This window comes from Pongo pygmaeus, chromosome 5 (assembly GCF_028885625.2).
Source record: "Pongo pygmaeus isolate AG05252 chromosome 5, NHGRI_mPonPyg2-v2.0_pri, whole genome shotgun sequence".
NCBI lineage: Eukaryota > Metazoa > Chordata > Mammalia > Primates > Hominidae > Pongo > Pongo pygmaeus.
Genome location: NC_072378.2, coordinates 136,994,858 through 137,022,838, shown reverse-complemented (window position 1 = coordinate 137,022,838; position 27,981 = coordinate 136,994,858). Strand labels below are relative to the sequence as shown.

General features: G+C 37.7%; 1 protein-coding gene across 1 annotated transcript in view; it reads left to right on the top strand.

The window, feature by feature from the left end:
- Positions 1-27,981, top strand: part of MAP3K5 (mitogen-activated protein kinase kinase kinase 5) — a 236,587-nt gene that overhangs the window by 127,010 nt on the left and 81,596 nt on the right. Inside the window, exons 10-14 of the mRNA XM_054491631.2 lie at positions 7,704-7,863; positions 10,623-10,776; positions 15,977-16,084; positions 24,500-24,549; positions 27,367-27,462. Coding sequence (XP_054347606.1) covers positions 7,704-7,863; positions 10,623-10,776; positions 15,977-16,084; positions 24,500-24,549; positions 27,367-27,462 — 568 coding nt within the window. The remainder of the gene's footprint in view (positions 1-7,703; positions 7,864-10,622; positions 10,777-15,976; positions 16,085-24,499; positions 24,550-27,366; positions 27,463-27,981) is intronic.

The following is a 27,981-nucleotide window of genomic DNA, read 5'->3' as shown; positions in this document are numbered from 1 at the left end:
TGAGGTTTTGTTGAAGCCTCTAAATTACTGCAGGAATTGACAGTGATTTGCATATGTAGGCAAAGCAATGACAATGGTTTGAAAATGTACTTATTCTAAATTTCATTTTGAAGGTAAATACTTATTAAGATGGTCAGAACTCTGAGGTTTGAGGAAATGTGATTAATATGTAAAAGAAACATGTTAATTTTTTTCAGGAAGAACTCACTTGTAATACATGTTAAACAAACATTTGAAAACATACAAAGTTAGTTTAAAATTTTAGAAATTGCATAACATATACAGACTTAAAATATGGCTTATCAGTGAATTTTTAGCTATCATGAGAACTGTTTTAGGCTTCTAAAATACTGTGATATGCATTCTAAATTGTATTGTCCTTCAATAATGAAAACATAGTTAAAACTCACTAACTTAGATTCTATTCAATTGTAAATTATGCTAATCAACATAGATTGATATAAAGTTAATTTTTATATGGTAAGAGGATTAAATGGATTTTCAAGGAAAGACAGGTTGGCTAAATAAATTAATAGTTTAATATAATAATGATGTTAATTGATAGTATATAATGAAATTGAGACAACATACTTGGCATATTTTAAAGATACACATAGTTTCGTTCTTTCTTTAAATGCTCCAATCAGCTTTTCCAGTAATTTATATCTCCCATTCCTCCTGTTGGCCTCTGCAAACATAGAAATTATTCCGAATTATCGAGTTCTTATAATCATCGGACTTTTACTTATGAAATCCCTTCTTTAGATGCTTTTTGAAATTTTGATTTATTTATAAAGGGTAAACAATTAAAAATTAAGATGAGCACTCAATCTGAAGCTCCCTAAATATATTATCTTAAGATCTCAAATGTAAGAAATGATTCTTAACTGTCATACTGTGTTGCCCAAAGACTCTTAATTCTAGTTGTGTGTTTGTTTGTGGTTATGACTAATTGCTTCATGGATCTGAGTTTTACTTTTCCAGTTTTTGAAGAATCATTGATGCTTAAGCTATTTAGAGCTAGGATTTAAAAACACAGAGCCATGTCCTACATCTTCTTCCTATTTTCACCTTTGCAAGCCTTAAAAATAATATTCAAACTTTAGCTAAATACGAGATGATGCTTCCATCTTCTGTGGGATTTTCCAATTGTGAGACATTTTATGGGTGAGAGTCAGACTTAGAGGTTTGAGTCTCCAACAGTAATGATGATATAGTGAAAGAACACTATGTTTGGAATTCAGACAACCACTATTTAAATATCATTTTCAGTGAGCATTAAAAAATATTGAATATAAAATATATATTACTGTACACAAAAATCCATGAGTCAATAGAGATAATCAAGGAAAAGTAATCAGAACAAAATCTATCACCAACCACTGAAAAACCCCTTTGTCACCTATGGAAGTGACCAAGTATTCAGAAAATTAGAAGTTATAAGGAGAGAAGTAAGTACTTTTCCTTCCTTTTTCAGAGATACTGTAGTTCATCCCGTTGATGAAATATAGCACTTCTTAGGCTGGCGTGGTGGCTTACGCCTGTAATTCCAGCACTTTGGGAGGCCGAGGTGGGTGGATTACTTGAGGTCAGGAGTTCAAGACCAGCTTGATCAACATGGTGAATCCCTGTCTCTACTAAAATTACAAAATTAGCCGGGTGTGGTGGCATGCTTCTGTAATTCCAGGTACTTGGGAGACTGAGGCAAAAGATCGCTTGGACCCGGGAGAAGGAAGTTGCAGTGAGCCAAGATTGCGCCACTGCACTCCAGCCTGGGCGACAAGAGCGAAACTCCATCTCAAAAAAAAAAAAAAAAAAGTACAGCTCTTCTTGAGGTATGCTACATAGTAAATGTATTATTCTTCCAGAGAATGTATTCTTCAAAAGTACACTATTATAGTTAATAAAGTAATGATAAAGCTGATAATGAGAGTGATGTTGAAATAATTGATTCTGGCAAGGATCATCAATTAGAACTAAAAGTATTAAATTGAAACGCTTATTTAAAAAAAATTACATTTTACCCCTTTTACATGATACCAAAGCTAACTCATAGATAACTTGTTAGTCACAAAAGAACAAATGTACCTGTAGAATGGGGGGACCCAGCTGTCAGTGATCCATCCTTGTATCACTAATAATAGGGTGGCCAGACATGTGCCCTTAGGACTTTATTATGATAACTGTGAAGTGTACAGCAGCTCTTCTTTTTGATTTTTTAACTTTCATTTTTTGAGATAGTCTCACTCTGTCACCCAGGCTGGAGTGCAGTGGTGTGATCTTGGCTCACTGCAACCTCCACCTCCCAGGTTCAAGCGATTCTCATGCTGCAGCCTCCTAAGTAGCTGGGATTACCGGTGTGCGCCACCATGCCCAACTAATTTTTGTATTTTTAGTAGAGACAAGATTTTGCCATGTTGGCCAAGCTGGTCTTGAACTCCTGGCCTCAAGTGATCTGCCCACCTGGCGTGAGCCACCACATCCGGCCGAGTGTACAGCAACTCTTGTGAAATATTCTCACCAAAAATGTTTAACTTGAATCTTAAGATCTAAAGTTCGCTTAATAGGAATCACAAGCTCTAGAGAAATAAGTCAAATAATCCCAAGAAGTTACATCAGACAGATCAGAAGGTGAGAACACTAGAGCAGCAGTCCCCAACCTTTTTAGCAATAGGGACTGGTTTTGTGGAAGACAATTTTTCCATGGACCAGGGGCAGGGGATGGTTCAGGGATGATTCAGGCACATTACATTTATTGTGCACTTTATTTCTATTGCATTGTAATATATAATGAAATAATTATACAACTCTCCATAATGTATAATCACTGGGAGCCCTGAGCTTGTTTCCCTGCAACTAGATGGTCCCATCTGGGGGCGATGGGAGACAGTGACAGATCATCAGGCATTAGGTTCTCATAAGGAGCGCACAACCTACATCCCTTGCACGCACAGTTCACAATAGTGTTCATGCTCCTATGAGAATCTAATGCTGTCGCTGATCTGACAGGAGGCGGAGCTCAGGCATTAATAAGAGCAATGGGGAATGGCTGTAAATACAGATGAAGAAGCTTTTTGCTCACTTGCCTGCTACTCACCTCCTGTGTGTGGCCCCGTTCCTAACAGGCCACAGACCAGTAACTGTCCATGGCCCTGGGATTAAGGACCCTACACTATAGCACTCCTTGTCTTTTCGAAAAGTCAGGGTCATAAAAAAAAATGTGTAGAGGGATTGATTAGATTAAAAGAGATTTAGAGGCCGGACGCGGTGGCTCATGACTGTAATCCCAGCACTTTGGGAGGCCAAGGTGGGCCTCACTTGAGATCAGGAGTTAGAGATCAGCCTGCCCAACGTGATGAAACCCCATCTCTACTAAAAAAATACAAAAATTAGCCGGGCGTGGTGGTTCAACACCTGTAATTCCAGCTACCTGGGAGACTGAGACAGGAGAATCGCTTGAACCTGGGAGGTGGAGGCTGCAGTGAGCAGAGATCATGCCACTGCACTCCAGTCTGGGCAATAGAGTGAGATTCTTTCTCAAAAAAAAAAAAATGAGAAATTTAGAGACATAAAAACTAAATGCAATTAATGTTCCTTGATTGGATTCTGGTTTGGAAAAAAAGAGACATTTGGGAGTCAATCCAAGAATCTGAATCAGGACTAGATGATAGATAATATCAGTGAATTGTTTTTGTTAGGTGCAATAATGGAATAGAATATGTAGGAAGATTTTTTAGGTATATGCTGTAATACTTCAGAGTGGAATGTCATGATGTCTGCAATTTAATTTGAAATGGTTCAGCAAAAATATTCAGGGAGATGAAGCAATAGCAAAATGTTAACGATTGTTGAAAATATGGTCATTCTTTGTTTTATTTTGATGTATGTTTGAGATTCTTCATGATGGAAAATTAAAAAGGGTCTAATCTCCACCACTTATGAGGTATATGGCTTTAGACATGTTGCTAAACCTCTCTGGGTTTTATTTTTCCTTACTACAAAAGGGAGATAATCTCTAACTCATTGCGGTGGTGTATGGATTGAGAGAGTTAACATTTTCAGTACACACAGTGCTAGGCATCTGAGTATTCAGTAAAGTCTGCCATTTTCCACTAAAACAGCCTTGAACATAATAACAGCTGCAAGGTGATAAGACTATGTTAAAAACTAAGCTATTAAAAAATCCTCAGTGTAAATCAACCAATTTCAATGACAGCATTGTCAGCATTTAAATTGCATAAATATGCAACTGAATCAAATAAATGGTGAACTGGTTGTTAACACAGCAATGACATACTGCTCATTGCTTACAAATTCAACCAAAATGTTTTTAAATAGAGAAAAATATTGATCTGGAAGGACTTGGTTAAAAAGGTACAATTGAACATCATGAATTGTGCTTTATTTTTCCCAATGGATGATGAGCCTAAAAATATTGTAGTCTGGAACCAAGTATAACAGTACTCCTGAAATTCTATCCTATAGAAAAAATCCTAAATACAAAATGAATTTTATGCACTAAGATGTTTATTTCTATATTCGATGTGGGTGTGAGAGAGAAAGAGAGAGGAAGAGACAGAGAGAGAGAACGGATTTCTAAATATAAAAAATTAGAGCCATGTTCTTAACTCCATACTTAAAAGATTAATGTCTTCATGTAGAAACAAGTTTATGCAAACAGCATAAATGCTCATTCACAAAAGAAATACAAACATGAAAAGAGAGCCAATCTCAGTGGTTAAAAAAGACAATGTTCCTTTTTTTTCCTCTGTCATATTGGTAAAGATGAATGCACATGATAGTCCCCCTCACTGGGAAGGGTGTGGGTAAGAGCTTATTGTCAGATGCTTCCAGTGAAAGTATAAATTGGTACAGCATTTTCTAAGGGCAATTTGGCAAAAATGCATCAGCACTAAAAATGGGTGTGTCTTCTGTCCCTAACAAATCCACGTTTAGAACTTTATTATACAGAAATAATTGAGCAAATACACAAAGCTGTGTGTACAAGAATGTTTAGAGTAGCAAAAATGGCCACCCATCTGCATTTGGGTAAATAAATTATGATACATCCATATGCTAAAATACTAATTGACATCAAAAATATACATTTTATCCAAATGCTGGCTGGGTGTCACGATCGTGTGATAAATGTATGGCAAGGCCAAAACCAAATATCACCACCACAAAATGAACTTCTGAGGTTCAAGAGTGCATCTGAAATTTTATTTTAAAACTATTATTGGGTCAGGTATGGTGGTTCATGCCTGTAATCCCAGAACTTTGGGAGGCCAAAGCGAGAGGATTGCTTGAGCCCAGGAGTTCGAGATGAGCCTGGCCCACAGAGTGAGACCCTGTCTCTACAAAAAAATAAAAAGTAAAAACTACAAAGAAATGTAATTAGCCAGTTGTGGTAGCATCTGTTATCTCAGCTAGCAGGTCTAAGCAGGAGGATCACTTGAGCCCAGGAGTTCAGCTGGGCAACATGGCGAAACCTTGTTTTTCCAGAAAAAAAACCCAAAAATTAGCTAGGCATGGTGGCTCATGCCTGTACTCCCAGCTACCTGGGAGGCTGAGGTGGAAGGATCACTTGAGCCCAGAAATTCAAGGCTGCAGTGAGCAGTTGATTGTGTCACTGCACTCCAGCCTGGGCAACAGAGTGAAACCTTGTCTCAAAAACAACAACAAAAAAATTATGTCCAGATAGAAGACCGTGGATGTTGTCCTATGCGTGTGTAATTTTTTTTTCATCTCGTGAAACAGCAGTGGCAAAGCTGTTCTCTCTTTACCCTCAAAAAATGTGAAGAATTCCCAAATGGACATTTTCCTGAAATACTTGTGGTTTGAGTGGAATTATATGATAAAAAGTAACATGAAAAATTTTAAAGGTTATTTTGTTTCATTCACAGATAATTTTCAAAAAGGTAAAATCATGACTCTCATCAAATATAAAATGGACACATATAAAATCATGACCCTCAGCAAATATAAAATAGACATATATAAAATATTTTATTTAACTCAACTTATATGGAAACTAGTAAGATGGAATGTTCAGTTCAAAAAACATTTCTATTCATAGACAACAAAGAAATGTTAAGATATCTGAGTTTGATTAGGGGGGGAAAAAAGCTGTTTTATGTCCACAGGCCATAAATCTTAGGGATTTATCCATTCCACTCTACAGAAATTTGCATCTCTACTGGACAAAAATCTGCAAGTTAACAAGTAAACTTCTGTAAGTCTGGGACCTTTAATAAGCAGTACATAATGAGATGAATTAGCGTCACTTTCCTGAGACAGTCCTTCAGTGGCCTTATCCTCCCATATGATATTGAAATGATATGTCCTACCTTTTTGCCTTATTCCTAAATCTCAGATAATTTTCCCAACAATTTAATGTGATGGACGTTAGTGGCACCAAACAATGCTACAAGGATATATTTTTTTAAGCAAACAAATACTTATAAAATGCAAAAATAATACAAGACACAGTAGAATTGAAAATATATAATGAAACATTAAGAACATAGAAGTGCCAAAACAGTGTTGAAAAAGAACAAAGTTGGTGAGTATCTACATTACCGGATTTCAGGACTTTTAAGACAGTGACATAACAAGACAGTATTATCTGTCAGTCTAGTTCCTTTTTTTTCTGTTTTTTCTTTTTTTTTTAGATTTTTAAATTTTTTTTCATGAGACAGAATCTCGCTATGTTGCCCAGGCCAGTCTAGTACTTCTGAGCTCAAGCAGTCCTCCCACCTTGGCCCTCCAAAGTGCTGGGGTTACAGGTGTGAGCCACCGCGTCAGGCATATTTCCTTATTTCTTTAATGTTCTAAGTGTATAACTTTTTGTGTCTAAAATTATTATTATAGCATTTTACTCTTGCAAAATATATATACTGTATACATTTATACTTCAACTGATAGAATTTCAGCATAAAAAAGGTGAGATTTTCCTTTTAAGTTATTTAAGAATCCATGTTATAAAAAGACAAAGAAGGTTACATAACAATGTTTGTATTATGACCTTTTAATTTATGCATATACTGACATATATAAAAATTCTAGATTAATGTACATTAAAGCGACCATAGCAGTTATCCTTGGGTTTTCAAATTAAAGGTTAATTTTCACTTTCTTCTGTGTACCTTTCTGGTTAGTCTGACTTACTATTATTTTTTTACCAAAGGTTTTATTGTGATAAAATGTACATAACAAAAATTTCCATTTGAAGTGCACGCTTCAGTGGCATTAAGAACATTCACACTGTTACGCAGCCAGCACCACTATTCACCTCCTGAACTTTTTTATCTTTTCAAATTAAAACTCTGTACGCATTAAACTATCACTCCTCATTCCCTTCTTCCCCCAGTCCCTAGTAACGTCTATTCTGCTTTCCACGTTTAGGAATTTAACTGTTATAGGTACCTCTTGTAAGTGGAATCACTCAACCTTTGTCTTTTTGGGTCTGGCTTATTTAATTTAGCATGTTTTCCAAGAGGATCTATGGTATGTATCAGTGTTCCATTCCTTTTTATGACTTATTTTTACAGTGAACTGAAACCACCTTAATAATCAGAAACTTAACAAAGCTGTTTTAATCTGAAAACAGGAATGAAAGCTTAATTTTACTTTTTAGTGAAAACCTGGTTCTACCTGTCTGGGGTGCATTTGTAACATTCTACTTCCTGTTTGTATTCTAGGGGTGAAGCTAAGTAGTCTTCTTGGTAAAAAGGGAAACTTGGAAAAACTCCAGAGCTACTGGGAAGTTGGATTTTTTCTGGGGGCCAGCGTCCTAGCCAATGACCACATGAGAGTCATTCAAGCATCTGAAAAGCTTTTTAAACTGAAGACACCAGCATGGTAATAATTAGCTATTATGGGTTGATACAATCATTTTTAATAAACAGCTTCATATTGTTCCCATATTATATTTATTGAACTGACAATTAGATGATTTTATTTGCTTATAAAATAAAATGCAGAATATAGAGGAAAATTGTGATATTCATAAAATGTGTTACACATAAATTCTGATGACTTTCGACATAGCTGATGTCAGCAGGTTCCTGACAGCCTCTCCTGCACATTGACCAACCCACTGGCGCAGGTTGGCCAGTGTCACCCATGTGAATCATGCAGAGGCCACGCATTTTGCACCTGCAAATATAACTTATGTTTGGGGCCTGAGACCACATTTCTATTGCAGCTGTTAGACCTTTACTCCAAACATATGCCCTTTGTTTCCTCTGTGATCTAATCTCAGTTTTGGAATTCTCATTCTTGATTTTCTTTTCTTCTTACTTAGGATTTGACTGACACATTTGAGTGTTTCCTATATATGTGTGTTTTTCTAATTTCAAATTGTTCTTAGAGTGCACCCAAATCTCATCATTATCTATGTGGTAATTGGAGAGGTGGAAACAAAATTCCATCTGCATTCAGGACCATATTGAAAAACAATGTTGGCCGGGCGCGCGGTGGCTCACACCTGTAAACCCAGCACTTGGGAGGCTGAGGTGGACAGATCACTTGAGGTTAGGAGTTTGAGACCAGCCTGGACAACCGGGTGAAACCCCATCTCTACTAAAAATACAAAAATTAGCTGGGCATGATCGTGGGTGCCTGTAATCCCAGCTACTTGGGAGGTTGAGGCAGGAGAATCACTTGAACCCAGGAGGCGGAGGTTGCAGTGAGCCAAGATCGCGCCACTGCATTTCAACCTGGGTGACAGGGCAAGACTCTGTCTCAAAAAAAAAAAAAAAGAAAGAAAAGAAAAAAGAAAAAGAATTTTTATTAGCATCACATGTAGCGATTAACCATTAGCTATACAGACTTTAAAAGGCTAACCATGATATAGTGAAAGCCTCTTTCCAGAGCCACTCAGAGCCCAGGCCACCGACTCGGCTGTTTTCATCACAGAAACCGTGTGAGGAAGAGACCACCATGTTAGGCCCTCATGGCTTTTTAAAGAATTTTCCTCATGTTCAGGTCTCCTTTAGCCAATCCTCCCCAGGGATCTTTCTAAAGCTCACAGTGATCTTTCAAAAATGCACACCTAACACTTTCCCTGCACTGAAATCCTTAAATCAATATAGTTTAATTGTTCCTCACAGCCTAAGGAATAAAGTCCATCATTTTGTCTTAGCAAACAAGATTTGCCTTTAGCCATTCCAGCCTCGGCTCATGTCACACCCCTGGGTTTACACTGCTGTCTCTTCATACCACACTGCCGGTTTCATGCATGAGTGTCTGAGCACGTGCTGAGCATGCCTCTCAGAATGCACACATTCTCCAGGGAACACTCATCCATCACACCTGCTCATAAAGCCGACCTTGACTTAGAGCCCTTCCTCACACCCAAGTCCCTTCTTTAGTGTTTCTGTCATTCTTTAGTTATGCCTCTCTTGATACTGAGTGTATAGCTTTTTAAGTTGTCTCTCTGTTTCATCATATCTCCATGGATATTTATTCTTGGTGTTATAACACCTTTTGATATTTATCCCCACAGCACTGTGTGCAGCAGTAGGCATTCAGCAAATGATATGAAATAAAGGAACCAATAGTTGCACGCATGATATTGAGTCACATTTGCTGTTTCTTTACAGTGACCATTCTGATGGCAGTATTTTAGGCATCCTGGTTCTGTTAACAAGAAAACAGGCACTATTCTATGCAATGGTACTCGCAGACACAAAACAGTGCCTTAAGGTTCCACTAACTTAATTTTTATGGAATGTTAACTTCCATGTTTATAGTCCATAAAGCGCCTGCATAGCCATTATCACCTATAATTATCCCACTCCTCATTTTTCCTAACTTTTTCTTTTGAGGCACCATCTGTCTTATTAGGTTTGAGGGTATTTGTATAATATATAAGCTGTGTTGCTTCAGAGCTAAATAATGATCTCTTATGAAGTGTCTATTTAGGAAAGCTTCCTCAAAGAAACATAGTTAAAGACAAATGCATTAACTGCTTCCTTGAATAGAATATAGGCATTTTAAAGTTCATGTTTTAACTAGATGTATGGCCCTAGTCCAAATTACCAAGCCCTCTAAGCCTGTTTCCTCATCTCTAAAATAGGGATAAAATAACCAACGTTACTGAGTTTTTGTGAGATAGAAATGAGATAATGTGAGAAAACACGGCTGGGCGTGGTGGCTCACACCTGCAATCCCAGCACGTTGGGAGGCCGAGGCAGGTGGATCACTTGAGGTCAGGAGTTCGAGACCAGCCTGGCCAACATGGTGAAACTCCATCTCTACTAAAAATGCAAAATGTAGCCAGGCGTGGTGGCGCATGCCTGTGATCCCAGCTACTCAGGAGGCTGAGGCAGGAGAATGGCGTGAACCCAGGAGGCAGAGCTTTCAGTGAGCCGAGATTGTGCCACTGCACTCCAGCCTGGGCGACAGAGCGAGACTCCATCTCAACATTAAAAAAAAAAAAAAAAAAAAGTGTGAAAGCACATGATATGTAACAAATAACGAATAACGTTTGGTGAATCTAAATGCATAACTATTAATGTCATATATAAATTACATTTACAGAATTAGACTGGGATACATGGGAACAGGTGGTTCTAAATTTGTCTGTTACATGTTTTATATCTTTTCCTTCTCAGGTACCTCAAGTCTATTGTAGAGACAATTTTGATATATAAACATTTTGTGAAACTGACCACAGAACAGCCTGTGGCCAAGCAAGAACTTGTGGACTTTTGGATGGATTTCCTGGTCGAGGCCACAAAGACAGATGTTACTGTGGTTAGGTTTCCAGTGAGTACTCTTCCTTTAAATCTAAGTACATTTCTTTATTTAAAGAACATCTTGTACTGTCATTGTATCAGTGCTTGGGGGCTGATTTTTGTGCCCTAAAACTGCAGTCATCTGGTTAATATCTTTATTTCCTGCACATTGGTTTGCTTTAGCTTACTTTTAAAAATAACTTCTCAAAATCAGAGAAATGAGATCTATTTTTATGTTTTTGCCATGGAATTTGGGTGGTTCCTTTTGATAAGTGGTGAAGTGTACTTCCTAAGCAATGCAAAGATTGTCTGTTGGCTTAGCTTCAGGCCAGCCCAATGTATGCTTTTCCTTAATACTGCAATTGTGTTGACATGGTCTTCAGTATTATCTCCCGTAATTGTGAAAAGTATCAGGCTTACCTGCATTGTTATTCCATCCCCACCACCCATTACCCAGGTGGGTCAGAGTTAGATGTAATATCCCCAGTGACTATTTACAACGTTTTAGACCGTGGGAAATAATGACTTGCAGTTTCTGGTCTGCAGTTCATTTTGGCTGGTCTCTAGTGGACTTCAGATATACAGATTTAAATGTATAACACACACAGACACACACACACACACACTTTAAAAAAATCTATTGCTCTTCTCAGATGGTGCTATGCCCCTTCTGATAGTTCTTAATATCGTCCAGCATCCAATTCAAGAATTACTGGCAACTCCCTGTATGTACAAATTTCTTTCCACATCAAAGTGATGCCATAAATCTCTCTGAGCTCTCTAATCTCTATCTTCCATACTCAGAGGTGGTGACAATTCTCAATTCTTTTTGTGAAATCTTGTTTTCTAGTTCTTGTTGATAGGATCATCTACTTCACTTAATTAAATCCATTGCTGACATGAGCATGCTTTACTCTTGCTTCCAGATGAAGCCTTGAGCTCAGCAGGGTCCTTAAGCGAAAGCCTTTCTAACTGAAACACTTCACTTTATTTTCTAGCCTAGATAATGTGTAGCCTAGGAAAATGCTTACCTTAGAATGAGCTGGCAGCTTGCCTGTAGCTGCCTCTCAATAGCAGTAAATATAGTGAAAGAAGAGAACATAGAATTCAGGTATTTAATTGACTGTTGACTTGATCGACTAGAAAACTGGCTATGAAAGGAAACCATTCAAATTAGTCGCTTTGAGCCCATTTAGATTAGTATCATATGAATTTGTCTGTCATAATATAAATATAAGTGAATATAAAAAATATTTGTCTGACAGAATTTGTCTGTCATAATATAAATATAAATAAGTGAATATAAAAAAATAAACCAGAAAATATTAAGTGAGAAGTTAGGAGAATATAGGTATAAACACCAGTTGAGAGAGGCATCCTTAAGCAAGAAAGGGACTTATAAGTTCTAAAGGAAAATATTCACCAATTTGATTTCACTGAAAAATGGATATTTTTGTTTGATTAAAAAAAAACACCATGAACATGCCAAATAGGAACTGCTAGGCAGGGAGAAAATGTTTTATAAAACTGCAAAATGGTCAATTTGCCAAATATGAAAAAAAATCCTATAAAGTGATAAGCAAAATAAAATAAGAAGAGGCCAGGCGTGGTGACTTAAGCCTGTAATCCCAGCGCTTTGGGAGACCGAGGTGGGCAGATCACCTGAGGTTGGGAGTTTGAGACTAGCCTGACCAACATGGAGAAACCCTGCCTCTACTAAAAATACAAAATTAGCCAGGCGTGGTGACGCATACCTGTAATCCCAGGTACTTGGGAGGCTGAGGCAGGAGAATCGCTTGAACCTGGGAGGCAGAGGTTGCGGTGAGCCGATACCATGCCATTGCAGTCCAGCCTGGGCAACAAGAGCAAAACTCCATCTCAAAATAAGTAAATAAATAAAATAAAATAAAAATAAAAAGAAGAATAAAAAATTTGTATGAAGAGATAATTAACTTCTGGTTAGTCAAGATAATGCAAATTAAGTGAGACACTATTTTTTTGCCCATTGGACTCAAAGAATTAAAACATTTTACAACAGTTGACACCATTGTGGAAACGAGCATTTTTAGAGCCTGCTGGTGGGCATAGGAATTGCTGAATATTCTAGGATTCTGTCTGAGAAGGGGATGATAGGATCACATAAGGGACCCTGAGGACCTCAACTTTATTTGCAACATTTCATTTCTTTAGAAAACATTTCGAAGCAAATATGACAGCATGTTAACACTTAGTTATCTGCGAGTGGTAGGCACATAGGTGTTATCTTGACAACATATTTATGGCATATTTGATTTTTCTCAGCAATCCATTTCCTTCTTGAAACTTTGTGGCTTATTTGGGGTCTGTCTTTTTGTGACAAGACTCTAAAGTGCAGTGTTTTCCCCCTCATCTCTAAATAGTACTCCTACATCAGAATTCATAACTCAGGTACTCAAAACTTCTTTTCTATAGTTTGTTGTTACACAGAGGACAAAATTGTGCAATTTTGTAGTTCTTCTTGAGTTTTCCTACAACGACTTCACCTGTGTGAGTTCCAGAAAATGCCAGTCTACCAAGGAGCTCCAAATTTAATGGAAATTGCTTTAGGATTAACCGCTTGATTGTTTTCTTATATTTACATGTATGATGAAGCACTGCAGAAACTGTAAAGATATTGCTTTAAAAAATAATGAAAGCCATATAGATGATTTTTAAATCTCAATATACGTGATAGCATAGCAGAAAAACAGGACCAAAAACCACTTCTGGAATTTGCCACCCATGCTGTCCCTCATAGAGAAAGGCAGCCTTTTAGTACCTGTGGGGTGATCTTGGTCACTGCAATTTGTCATGTCCTTAGCATAGCATCTTCCATAGCTCACACTACAAAGGTTGCAGTAGGTGTTGATTAGGATGATAACATTATCCTTCTTTTGAAATGTATCTAAATAAAATCCAGAATGGCCTATTTTACAAAATATTATTTGATTGTTTTTATTTATCTCAATACTGTATTCATTCTCATTTCTCCAAGAATTAACTGTGACTCTGGGCAAAAGAAAATTGAAAGTTTATTTGGGAAATTATATGAATAGTACCATCATTTATCACTTCAATTTATTATTTTTTCTTACCTCTCCTCTTGATATATTTCCTTTCCTTCTTACATTGAAAAGTTTGGAGACCATCAACTCATTATCTAATGTCAAGAAAGAGGAAGGAGAGACGTATGGTACTTCAAAGACCCTGTAGAAACTTAAATATCTGGTTAATATCTATCCTTTATAGGCCTTGCAGTCTTCCTTTTTGATTCAGATACATGAAATTAGCAGTTAATTATAATATTAACCTAAAAACAAGAAATTAAAAGCAAGAATTTATAAACTCATAAGTGAGGTATATCTAGCTTTAAGGCTTTGTCAAATTGCCTCCATTCCCTGGTCTGTTTCCCAGCCTTTCTGTGACCTCTTCTGTAATGTGTGCTATGCATTTCTCACATTTTGTCATTTCAAGGGTAGAGCAAAGAGCTCAACAAATATTAGACAGTGATAGTTACAACCTTGTTTTTATTTCCTGAACACATAGTTCAGATTTTATCTGTTAGAAATATTGAGATGACAATAAAGACATAATTTAACAAGAGAGGAGTCAGTGCTTTGCTTTTCTTCTGTTGAATATAATAGTGTGCCCACATAGTTTGGGAATGGGGTATATTCTCACTTGTCAATGAAGAGAGTTGGATGATGTTTTGGGAAACCCACCTTTTATTCTCTATTATTTTGATTTCATATACATTACGATACTCAGATATGAGAGCACCATTTCTGCAAAGTTTAGATGGGAAAATGATTTTCATTATTCATCATTACCGCTATGTCTCTGTTGATTGGAATTAAGATTTTGATTCACTGGGTGAGTTTGTTCCTGAGTCAGAATATGTTCACTTATGGGCTCTCACTATGTGTTTATTTGTGGCATAGCCCATCTTATTTTCACAGCTAGAGACTGACTGAGAATTCTTGGAGCCCTTAACGTTTTTAATATTCAAAGAGTAAAGAAAAATTGGTTTTTCTACCTCCCTTTCTCTAGTTCCCTGTACCTTAAGTAAATGTTACCTGTTAAGGTAAGTTGAGAGTAAAACAAATATGCCCAGATTCTTCTGCCTTCTTTCTGAGGGTGCATTTCATGTTTTACTGTATTATGAATCTGTAATTCCTTATGGGTGGAGCCTTCTGAAGGAGTTTTCCTCCACTTTTATTTGGAAAACTTGCTTGATTCAAAATTAGTTCTAAAGATAATTTTCTTGAATGTTAAGCAGTAGAGTAGAAAGACTATTCCAGTTTTTCTAATAGTTAAGTATTGACTTTACTTTTTTTAAACATTCCTAGTGAAGTCTGCCTAGGAAATTTGGGCCAGGAAGATGCCTTTAAGCATCTACACAAGTAGATAATGAATCGTAGCACCTTTGAAATCAGGGCATGTGTATTATTTTAGTATTATTCACTCCAAATGTGAGATATTAGTAATAATATAATACTTCATGCTGTCCTTTGATGGAGATTCTCAACTCATTTATCACATACCCCTCATAGAGCTTCAAAATAGGAACAAATTTTATTTCTCTTTTTCTCTTACAAGGCTAAATGTATCATTATTGAAGATGCCAGTTTCATCTGGAAGGCAGTGCAAAAACGTGTTTATTATTTCATACAGCTAAGTTTGTTTCTTTGGTTTATATATAAAACTCAGGAATAACCAAAACCATTTCTAAATTTATTTACATGGGTATGAAAACCATACTACTACATCTGTATGATAAAGTGTGATAGCAGAAAAACTAAAATAAGGATGTGACATTCTATGTATGGACCTTTTCTGTCTTTCTTTGACACATTTACATTTATAGAAATAGCTTATGTAGTACATGATAAAATAGAAGATTTTTTAAAGTTATCACTAGTAGATTCCCTGAGGATAGCTGAACCCATGTATGGACTTCAAAAATTTATTTCTAACCTTATTAGCAATACAAGGTGATGCATTATTGAACCTTATGATAATTGATAAATACTGTAAAATGCTTGAAGGATTTATAGGAATAACAGCAATCAGAAGTTGAAATGGTTTACTCCAAGAACAGATTCAGAAGCTCATCCAATAATCCTCTACATTGGTGCTGGGGTGTTACAGCAGCTCTAAGTGGTTTCAATCTTAAGTCACTGATATTAGTTTCTTTGCCATATCTTTTCAAGGTATTAATATTAGAACCAACCAAAATCTATCAACCTTCTTATTTGTCTATCAACAATGAAGTTGAGGAAAAGACAATCTCTATTTGGCACGTGCTTCCTGATGACAAGGTAAATTGTGCAATTATTAACACAAGAGCATTAGTAACAAAGGACTTTACACCCTTCTAGCATTTACATACTCCAGCAAATGTCTGTGTTAGTTAAGAAGAAATAGCTCAGCTGTGTGTCTGTCTTGGCATAAATGCATTCTGTATTATAAAACTTGTTAAATTTGAATTATGAATTTTTATCGATATTAATAAAATATAATTGAACTATTTGGATTTTTATTATAGATGGCATAACCATCCAGAGCATACTCAGAATTGGAATATTTCTCTTTTGTAAATTCATGCCATAAGTTATGCACCAAAGAACTAATACTTAAAATACGTGACATAAAAGATGCATATGTTAATTTTAGGAAGCCTGTCAGAATGATGCCACTTTTAATCTTACACGGGTACCATCATAGTTATCATTACATCTAGCTGTTTTGTTATCTAAGTAGTTGCCAAATCTCAGATTAGCCACTGACTCAGTGTGCTGTGCACAAAGTGAGGTGGGCTGTGCGACCACCTATTTTGAGAAAGATCTTAAAACAGTCTCACTTCCGCTCATAGCAGTCATGTGGATAAGCCTTTCCACTTCTATATTCATCAGTTTTAATGCATGTACAAATCATCCTACTATTTTTTTAAAACAGACATTTTCAGGACCTGGCTTCAGTCCACAGGATAAACCAACAGAAATGAGAGAAGTCTTGTGGAAAAATAGTTCATTTATTTTCTTTCTCGTAACTGTTTCCCAGAATGCCCTTATAATTTTATTTAACCATCATCCATCAACTTACTCATTTAATAAATGTTTATTGAGCACTTACTCTGGACCAGGCACTACCAGACATGGTGTTAGACCCTAGGGAAACAGCTGTGTCCAAAATGAGTGAAATTCTTGCCTCTGTGGTGCTTGCTTTCCACTCAGATAGGGCAATAAACCAATAAATAAATGTATAGATATATTCAATGGTGAGAAGGGAAAAATAAAGCAGGAAGTGGAAGCAGGAAGTAAATTTGGGAGTATGGGCTTGCAGTTTTTTACATGTAGACTTGAGTCAATAGACCTGGATTCAAATCCCACCACTGCCCTTGGGCAACTTGGCTTCTCCAAGCTATGGTGTCCTCATCTGTAGAATGAAATAATAATATCGATCTCAAAAGGTTGTTGTGAAGGTTAAATGAAATAATTTGGTAGAGTGCATTTCACAGAGCCTGGCATATAATAAATGTTCAATATATCTTAACTACAGTAACAACAAAAACAATTATAAATCACTGCAGTGTGCATATTATGTGGACTAAATCCTAACTTTGAAACCCCAGAGTTTAACCCTGCTTTGCTCTTTAAATGGCATGGGAGTAACCATTTGGGAGGTTGTTGGTGTTGAACTGGGGCACAAACCTGGCTCTGCATCAGAATTATCTGCAATACCCTGGATCCCAGGAGACCGACTGAGTTGGAATCCTTTATACTTGGAGTGAAGCTTGCACACATGCATTTTTATGAAGATTTATCCATGATTCTGATGTGCAGCCATAGTTGATAACAACTTTAATAGGGATGTAAACATAGTAATTACTCAACTGCAGTAGCTCAGGAATTATTACATCCTTGACTTTATGGCTAAGCTGATTCCTGGGGATGGTGCTTTTCAAAATGTGGTTCCCTGGAACACCAGCATTAGAGTCACCCAGGGAGCTGGTTTAATTAAATGGCAGATTCCAGCTGGGCACAGTGGCTCATGCCTATAATCCCAGCACTTTGGGAGGCCGAGGTGGGTGGATCACTTGAGGTCAGGAGTTCGAGATCAGCCTGGCCAACGTGGTGAAACCCCATCTCTACTAAAAATACAAAAATTAGCCAGGCATGGTGGCGCTTGCCTGTAATCCCAGCTACTCAGGAGGCTGAGGCAGGAGAATTGCTGGAACCCGGGAGGCAGAGGTTGCAGTGAGCCAAAATTGTGCCACTGTACTCCAGCCTGGGTGACAGAGCAAGACTCCATCTCAAAAAAAAAATAAATAAATAAAATAAAATAAATTGCAGATTCCTAATCTGCATGTCAGACCTACTGAGGACAATTCTATGAGGTAGACTCTCAGACCTCACGTATGTGAACCACCACCTTAGGAAGTTCAACAGGAAAACAACACAGCATGTCCATGATCTAGCAAGAAGAATGTCCCATGCTTTGATGTGTCCAAATCAGCTGGGACAGATCCTTCCTGGATGTCAATCATGGCCAGGCCCTGTGACCTCTATCAGAGTGGCAAGAAATCACCAGCCCCAGTGCTATAGTTTCTAGGAAGGGCAGTATCTTGAGTTTAAAATGAATAGATACTAAGCAGCACCCAGAATGCATGTTATTTATATTTTAATTTGTTCTATGTTTAGATAAAGTTGGTCATGTTAAGTCTTGTAACTTAGTATTTTAGCAGGCACACTAAATGTTGGCAACATGAAATTACATAATAAGCGTGGAGAAAACCATCCATTCGCATGCTCTCAACACCAAGTCCATCTAGTAGCACTGAGGAATACCGAGCAGCATCTTTCAGAACTATGGTCTTTCTCCAATCCCAGTTTGTGAAACACTGTCCTAGCTGACACTTTTACAAGTCAGTTTGGGACTGGCTGCATCCAAAATTTAGAGACACTCTACCAATAGGTTGTGGTAACTTAAGGATCTTCACCCAACAGGCCCCAAATGACACATGCCGATATTTGCCACTGTGTGCAGAGTGAGAAGCTTGATTCTTTTTCATTATTAGGAGTGCCAGTTGTATGGAAAAACACTTGAAAAAGTTACCTGTGATACTAATTTATTCATAACACAAAACTTCCTTGACAAAGGACTTCGAAGACAGGCTTTCAGCTAAGACATAGCTTCCCATGAGACTCACTTCCATGAGTGAAGTAAATAGAGGGAAGACTTTGAAAGAAGTCATTGCCCCAGCAACCCCATCAGCAACATTTCTAACATGTCATTTTAATTGTGTTAAAATGCATCATGCTACACCCGAGGAAAGCACTGTTGAGATGATAGTAGAGCACATCAATCTACCAGCGTTCTTTTGAGTTCTGTGGACTTTGGGACTGTGCTGGTTCCTGAGGAGGACATTATGGGTTCTTGGTCTGTGGCATTCAGTGAGGAGGAAGATCAATGAGGCATGGAGTCCTTCGAGAAGTCTTGCTAAAGGAAGTGGAATCTGGACTTTGGCTGTGGGTAGAACTAGAAGAGATAAATGAACACGGGAAGACAAACTAGATTAGAAGAATAAGGCAGAATTCCAACCAAGGCACCAAAGTGAAAGCAAGCATGGGATGTTCAGGGGCCGGCAGAGTCTGACACATTCCACAAGGGGAAACGTGTTGAGGGAGGTGGGAGATATGATTGGTTGGGCAGGATGACATAAAACTCTAGAGTGCTATGTAAGCTAGGAAGAAGAATTTTAAACATGTGTCGGTAGGAAACAGGACGTCACTGACGTTTCTGAAAATCTGAGAGCTGGCAGGAAGGCAGAACAGAATGTGAATTACGAACCCGGGGTCAGCATCAAAGTGCATGGGTGTGAAGGTTGATGTTAGTTCTTGCATGCTTCGTGGCCTAGGCATCCACTTCGACTCCTCATGCTTTAGTTGCCATATAAGTAAAATGAGAATAACAGTACCTCATAGAATTGTTGTGAAGATTAAGTGAGAGGATGAATGGAAATCATTTAGCACAGTGCTAAGTGGCTTGGAACAAGTGCTCCATAATGGTTGCTACTGTAGCTATAAGACTGATCTGGTCTTGACATTTAATTTCTGAAGTCTGAGGCTCTGGAGGGTCACAGAGAAGACTGTTAGAGGAACTAGCTAGATATGAGGCAGGTAGAGATCCTAGAGTGGAATAATACAATTGTGACTGCAAAGGGACAGATGATTTGGAAAGAAAAGTATACGACTTAATCACAAATTAGGAAGAAGGATTAAAAAGAGGGAGTAAGTGTAAGGTGACTCAAGTTTTGATTGCATTGATAAAGGTGGTAGGATTTTTAGAAGGAAAACCTGAGTTGTAGAGGAATCATGAGGAATTTCATTTTGGACGTGTTTAGTTGAAACTAATGGCAAGACTCCAAGTGGAATCATCCAGTGGCAAAATTGGGAATAATCAATATAACTGTCTATATACATGTCAGTGATATTGCTTTAAAGTACAGTGCAATATTGATATTGTTTTGCATGTATGCAAGTATATATATACATGTTCTCACAAGCTGAGATACACTGATCATCCAGTGGAAACTACAAAAACTAAGAGCAGTTAAGAGACATGAACATTATGGAGACGAGAGCAGGACTGGAGGAGGAGATTTTCAAAGGCTTGATTGAAAAGAGCAAGGTTATCCAAGGACACTTGGAAACAGAGTGAGGCTAAAGGAATTAGCGATTAGCAAGGCCTAGAGAATGAGTAGAGAGCCAGAAGAATTTGGAAGACAGAAAAAGAACAGAAAGTAAGCCAGAGATTTTTGGAAAATGAGTACTATTTCCAGCAATTTGTTATTGTTTTCTCCTTCCTGGAGGTTCTTTGTTCAGTAAAGTGAGCCTCATTTTAATTCTCTTACTTTTTGTGACAATTATGGAGACAATTTTTATATTATGCTAAGAAATATTAGCATATATATTAGGATATAAACAAGTGCATTAAATAGGGTTACAGATTTAAGTTATGTACTGTCCGTTTCCATTTTCACCATCTTTTGATCAGGAAGAATTATATTTATGTTGTCCTTATTTCCTATAACTTTTAGTGCTAAAAATTCTCCTTGTTCAAAAATTGAAGCTTTCTTGTATCAGTTTCCATTCTGAATTTATGTCAATTTCTTTGCAAACCCTGATTCTATCCATAGTGTATTCGCTATCACTACCATTTTCTCAATTTTTTAAAATAAAAGTGGTAAAATTGGAAGGAGAACAAGCAATAAAAACAAAAAAAAATCTTTATTATTACCATGTTACTTTGAAACAACTATAAATAACAGAGAAGCAACCAGTTTGATAGGTCTTATGTTAAACTAAAAATGGGTTGTTTTTATCATAGAATGTTTAAAAATTTTTCCTAAAATTAGAATAGAGAATGTAGCTTTTCATTTATCATGTTTATTTCTTTAGTCACTCCTCTCACTATTTTTATTCTAAAATATGGAATAAATAGCTCTGTGAGCTAGTATATACTTTTATACTGCAACTTTCAAAACTTTAAGCACGTTATATACCAATTCCCAATTCCCAATTCCCAAGGACTCTTAGAGAGAGCTACTCTACATTCAGGGGTAAAATTAATTGAAATCCCAATCTTTTAACAGTTCTCTCTTTGTTGAAGGAATGTTTACTGCTAAAAAGTAAGTTAGTCCTTGAAGAAAGTCTGCATGTGTACAATGAAAGAAAAACTTAGATTGAGGAAGAGAGAAGTTATTTGCAGGGCGTTTTAAATGGTTATTTAGAATTTCCCCCCCCTTTTGGGGGTTGAAGTTTGGGCACCCTTGGCCTATCTCATGGATTATCAAGCAAAGGCAGGGGCCTAGTGGAGGACTAAGTGCTGACTCTCCTCCCTCACTTCAGCTCTGTCCAGTGGCCACTCACAGAAGGCCCAGGAAATTTATGCGGGAAACATGGTTACCCCTGATTCTAGATTAAGATGATTTGATGCTCTCATCCACCAAAGATGGTGGATGAGAACTCCCTGCTAAAAGCAGCTTAAGTAAAGAAATGGTATTTCATATTACAAGAAATTACAGGCCGAGCATGGTGACTCACACCTGTAATCCCAGCAATTTGGGAGGCCAGAGCAGGAGGATTGCTTGAGGCTAGGGGTTCAAGACCAGCCTGAGTAATGTAGCAAGACCCCCATCTCTACAAAAAATTTAAAAAAAATTAACCAGGTTTGGTGATATGTGCCTGTAGTCCCAGCTGCTTGGGAGGCTGAGGTGGGAGGATTGCTTGAGCCTAGGAGATCCAGGCTGTAGTGAGCTATGATTACACCACTACACTCCAGCCTGGATGGAAAAAAATAAATTTTGAGGTGAGGTGATTCTGAGGGTAGTTTCAGCATCAGGATTCTGAATTCTGGCTTCTCTGCATACTCTTGGTGTTAGTCTCATGTTCTTAAGTAGCTAGCTATTCCAAGAATCACCTCACACAGGCGGCATCCCGGGGAGGAGGGCCAAGCCCTCTCCTTTATACCATAAGTTGTATCACATGACCATGCTTACACCCATTCCCAGCAAGGCAAATGGACTTACCGTGGCCAATTTAGACTAATCAGTTTCACCATTCATAAACATTGCCATCTGAACCTGGGCAAAATTTATTTTTTTGTCAGCAGAGGAGGAGGGAATGACAGTTGCTGAGGGAGCCGACAGTGCCTACTACAGTATAACTCCTGCCACCTTCAGTCAATACAGTATTAACTTCCAGCCCCTATTCTAGCCCTAACTGGGGCCTGGGATCTGAGGCTAACCCGTTCCTAGAAAATGGTGCTTGTGCTGATTAAATTAGGTTGAGTGTTGGTTTGAAGCCTGTTGGGGCTAATTATCGCTAGCGCTGCCTTTGGCCTTGCTGTTTTCCCTGATTCCCAGACAGATCCCAGGAGCCTTTAAACTACCTGTTGGCTTTATAGCTCATCAGCGCCTCCTTGTGGTGCGTCCTACAGGTGGGTGGGGAGGGAGGCCTCCTTCCACCTTCCGTCTCAGGGCTTGGGCTTTATTTACATCACTGAAATGGAACATTCCCTGGCAGCACTGGCAACCTTTCAGGAACCAAGCATTCTGGAAATGCTCCACTCCTTTCCTACAAAACCAGTCCAAAATTTTTACTTAGCTGTTCCCAGAAAAGGATTGATAGAAGATGGGTTTTACCAGTGCTGTCTTGTTAGTATTTGCCAGTTGCTGTGTTCAGGGGCGGGTTTGCATACTGCCTCAGCTCTGCGCTTGCCTCCCACCTCCTGCTCCTGGACATGGTCCTGGAAAGCAGCTCAGCTGCAGGCTCTGAGGATAAGGCTGCATTTTACGCAAGTAGTGTACAGGTAACGGCTGCAGCTCCTGGGTCATATATATATATTTAGAAGTTCACCTGAGGCCAACAGGATTTAGAAGCAACTTTCCAAATTACCAGCTGAGGCTGCAGTCTGCTATTTTAATTTCACTCCCTCTGTACTCTGGTTAAGAGAGCCACCACATACCTTTTTATGGTATCTTCCCTCCTGGACTTCATGCAACAAAATTTGCTCTGCGTTCATTCAGGTCACATCCCCATGACCTGACTGATACGCACTGAAACTAGCTTTTTAGTAAATTCACATCTGACTTGAGAGGATCTATTTTTATTTTAAGTTGCATGGACCTAGCAAAGAATTATGGGCTGTAGATATAAATTGTGGCTTTTGAGTTGCTTTAGCCAAAAGGAGGGTTCTAGGCCACCTCAGAGCCACAAGGCTTTGTCACCCATTTCATTAGCCCAGGCAAGACCTCAGCCTTCTGGCAGTGGGTGGGTAAGAACTCCTTTTCGTGGTTGTTTTAACTTTACAGAATTGAATTTCAGTGTCAGTTTATTGCTGTACTGTACTTGCTCAACTTAGACACATGGATGAACTACTTTATTTCTGTAAAAATATTTATGCTATTTTATACTGTTGACATATTTTTAAAGGGATTATGATCCATTTTGTAATTTATTTTAGGGACATATGAATTGATGATAATTTTATCTTAGCTTTAGTAATAAACTCAAGAAATAAATTCCCACATTTTTCTTTACCTTGGCTGTGCAAATCACCCATGTTTATAGTATCACAAATTTTTTATGTTCAAACTTTATTAGCCTATGGAATTTTGCATAAATTGGGTAGCAATACCTTGTAGTTATGATGGGCACTGTACACATGTGTGTTCACATACATTCTTGTTCTACTAGTTTCTGAAGAAATAGAACTGCCTATTTAGTTGGAAATCTTAACTAAAGATAATTCAGAAATAGTTATCTTTAAAACGTTGCCGAGATGTTATTCAAATTAATGTTTATCTTTCTCGGAAAAGAAGTATTTCTCAACTGTAATAATAGAATTACCTTGATCATTGAGTTTTTTTACTTAAAAATTAACACACAACAGTTATTACTAGATATCAAGTTTTAGAATTTAATGAGACTAATTCTCCTAGGCTCTTTTGGAAGCTGTTTTATTGAAGTACAGGAATTATTAAGTAGAGTAATCATTACCCTTGTGACTTGAGAGTGAATTGTGCTTTCCATCAGATAATTCTTTTATGAAAAATAGTGTACCAGGAAAAATGGCTGTATATATCACTTTAAAAATAATTAAACAAAATTATTGTTGTTATGTTATTTTCCATTTGGATGACTCAGTATATTTTCTTGTTGTTGTTCTAGAAAGGTATACATGAGTGGAATTTTAGTGCCTCTTCTGTCAGGGGAGTGAGGTAAGTTTCCTTGGTACATTTTGTTTACTTATAAGACATTTTTCTCCACTATTCATGGGCTGGATAGAACTTTTAATCATGATTTTAAAATACAAGAAATGTCAAGAATCGTTCAATTGGTGGAAACACCCAATCTTCTTCAGTGTCACTATCTCCTTTAGGAAAAGATTTGCAACTAAATGTTCACTGCTGGTTGAACTGACTCTGTGCTCCTGACCTACTTAAAATGTAACTGTGGGGTCAATGTGAACTATGGACCAGAATCAAAATGTAGATTACACTCAGCCATGTGGAGGTCCTCTTTATTTAGCTGAGCTGTTGGTTTATGTAATAGGATGATTTCTGTCCTTTTGGTATACCAGGAACTTATCTCCCTTTGCGTGGATCCAAAGCACACATGCCATCTACTAGATTGTGTCCTGCCACTAATTTTATTTTATTTTATTTTATTTTATTTTATTTTGTGAGACAGAGTTTTGCTGTTGTCGCCCAGGCTGGAGTGCAGTGGCATGATCTCAGTTCACTGCAACCTCCGCCTCCCAGGTCCAAAAGATTCTCCTGCCTCAGCCTCCCAAGTAGCTGGGATTACAGGCGCATGCCACCATGCCCAGCTAATTTTTGTAATTTTAGTAGAGACAGGGTTTCACCATGTTGGCCGGGCTGGTCTGAAACTCCTGACCTCAGTGATCTGCCCGCTTAGGGCTCCCAAAGTGCTGGGATTACAGGTGTGAGCCACCCCACCCGGCCCCTGCCACTAATATTAATGACTTCAGATGATAAGGAGTCCATTAAAAAAAAAAAAAAGCTTTCTGTAAGGTCACTTTCCTGCATTGATCTTGAGATTACAGTGGTGAACTTCAGTTTAGTTCAGTTCTGACTGCTGTCACAATGCCAGTAGCTTAGAAAATGCCATTTCTTGGGATTTAGAAATAAGATTTTTTTTTTTTTTTTTAAGAATCAAGTGTCAGTGGTTAAGTCTTTAAATAATTGTTCTATTGAAGCTCATGCTAAATCAACTCTTGCAAATTTCAAACCAAATTAGATGTGCTTACTACTGTTTACCCCCCACGTCATAGCAATGAGAGACAACAGATTTTTGCAGCCTGGTTATGCAATATCCTGTTGCTTTTGGAATAATAATAATTGGTTTTATTAGAGCATAAATTGGTAGAGCGGTCTGAGTCACTAATAATTGGCGTTCTCCTGGTAAAGCTACCTGTTACCTCATGAATGATCTGAACAGAAACAAGCAAGATGATGGACTGACTCATTATATGTCTTTCAGTCGATACTTTCTCAAATAAAACTGTACTCTTAATATTTAATTCTTAAAGCCAGTCATTAGCAAGGCACTCACTATTTATTGCTGCATTTTTAAGCAATCCACTTAAGAAAGTATGGTAAATGTAAATTTCACTTTATCATATCTGTTTTCCAGTGAATAAATTTTCTTTAATTAGGTATGGTAGCCCTATGTAACAGTTGTTGTGATTTATGACTTATACATAGGCTGCTACTGTCTTACTATTGCCGGCTTATATGCTGAGAAACTTGAGTTGTAGTCTGTGACTTCAAAGAGAGCTCATTCTTCCTGGCCTCCTCCTCCATAAAGAAGAGATGACAAACTCTGGAAGAAAATCCAACTAGGTCAGCAGCTTGCCTTGTGTCACCTCAGAACTTGCACAGCTCGAGTTAGTGGGCATTAACTGAGCACGAGCTGTGTGTCAAATGTTGAGTCCTGTTCTGCCAAAGATACAAAAATGACTAAGACATCAACTCCTCTCTTGAAGAATTCACAGCCCAGCAGGGAGAGGAACAGACATTTAACAGCTCATGACAATACAGTGTGAGAAGAGCAATGAAAGAAGTATACTCAGAGGACACAGGTATAAGAGGAAGTCTTTCTGTTTAGGGCAGAAGTAGGGCAGGGAGAGAAGGTAAGGTCTAAGCTGGGCCTTAAATCGTGAATAGAGTTTCTTTTAAAAGTAAAAAACGACATGCATTCCAAATGGAAGGAACAGCGGGCACAAAGGCACAAAATAAGGGTTGACAAACTATGCCCCATGGACTACATCTGGTCCCTCACCTGTCTTGTAAATAAAGTTTTATTGGAATACAGCCATGTTCATTCATTTATGCATCCTCTTAGGCAGCTGTCATGCTTCAGCAGCAGAATTACATAGTTTGGCTTGAAAAACCTGAAGTATTTTACTATCTGGCCTGTTACAGAAAGTGGTTGCCAATCCCTGGCATAAAACAGCATGGCCTAGTGGGTCGACTCAAAACTGTTTCATATTGCCGTAAAGTCAGCCACTCGCTGAGTCCTAACCGAGCCCACTTGCGCATTGCTTCACTCCTCTAAAATCTCTATAACAAATGAGATGCTTTTACTGCCTCCACAAATTGCCTGTCTAGCTTTGGAAACATTTCATTGTTCTACAGGTTGCATAGCACCAGAATCACTGAGGTCAGCCAGCCAGTTGGTATTTATGCTTTTCCTCCCAGCACACAGAATAGTGTAGTAGGCAGGACACCTTTCCCTGCTCAGTTGAAAGGATGTGTAGTTTACGTGTGCTTGCAACACCCTAGAGCAGCCCTGCTCTGCAGACATGAGGAGGAGGACACCTCTCAGAAGAGTAAATAATTTTAGTAGTGTGGTGCAGGAAGTATCACTTTTTAAAGTGCTATTTATAACTTCTTGTTATAAACAACATTGATATAAATGGGATTGAATTTAAAACTTATTTCTTTTTCATCATAGGACTGTAGAAGAATTGATAGTTCTTTGAATAATGCCTTTTTGTTTGTTGGTTTCAGTATTTCTAAATTTGAAGAAAGATGCTGCTTTCTTTATGTGCTCCACAATTCTGATGATTTCCAAATCTATTTCTGTACAGAACTTCATTGTAAAAAGTACGTATTAGTCATTGTGTGTGAAAAAGATTCTTCTTACTTGATCATTATTTTCAACTAATGAGTGAACATGTACCTCCTGTGAAGAATTCATGGCTATGTGGTTAGATAAATATTTTATTTGGGCTAATATTTTATAATTATGTCATAAATTTAACAGATTTTGGGGGGGTTTCTTTAATAAGTCAAACTTTATCTTAGTCATAACTTATTTTCCCACAGATAAAACATTAACTAAGACTTATTGGTTAATTGTTAAATATTATAACTCATATTTTAAGTGCTCACTTACTGTATATGATTACCAGAATTTTCATTCTCAAATTCTTTTAAATCATCTCACTATTATCTACAATAGTACCTCTTTACCTTGGCTCATATTAGTTATATTCACCTGGTAGGCTTTAAAAAAACATACTTGGCCCCCACCTCAGACTAATTATATTGGACGTTCTGGTGGGGGTGAAGCCTGAGTTAAAAGCCACTGATCTGATCTATACCAATAAAAGAGATCATGCA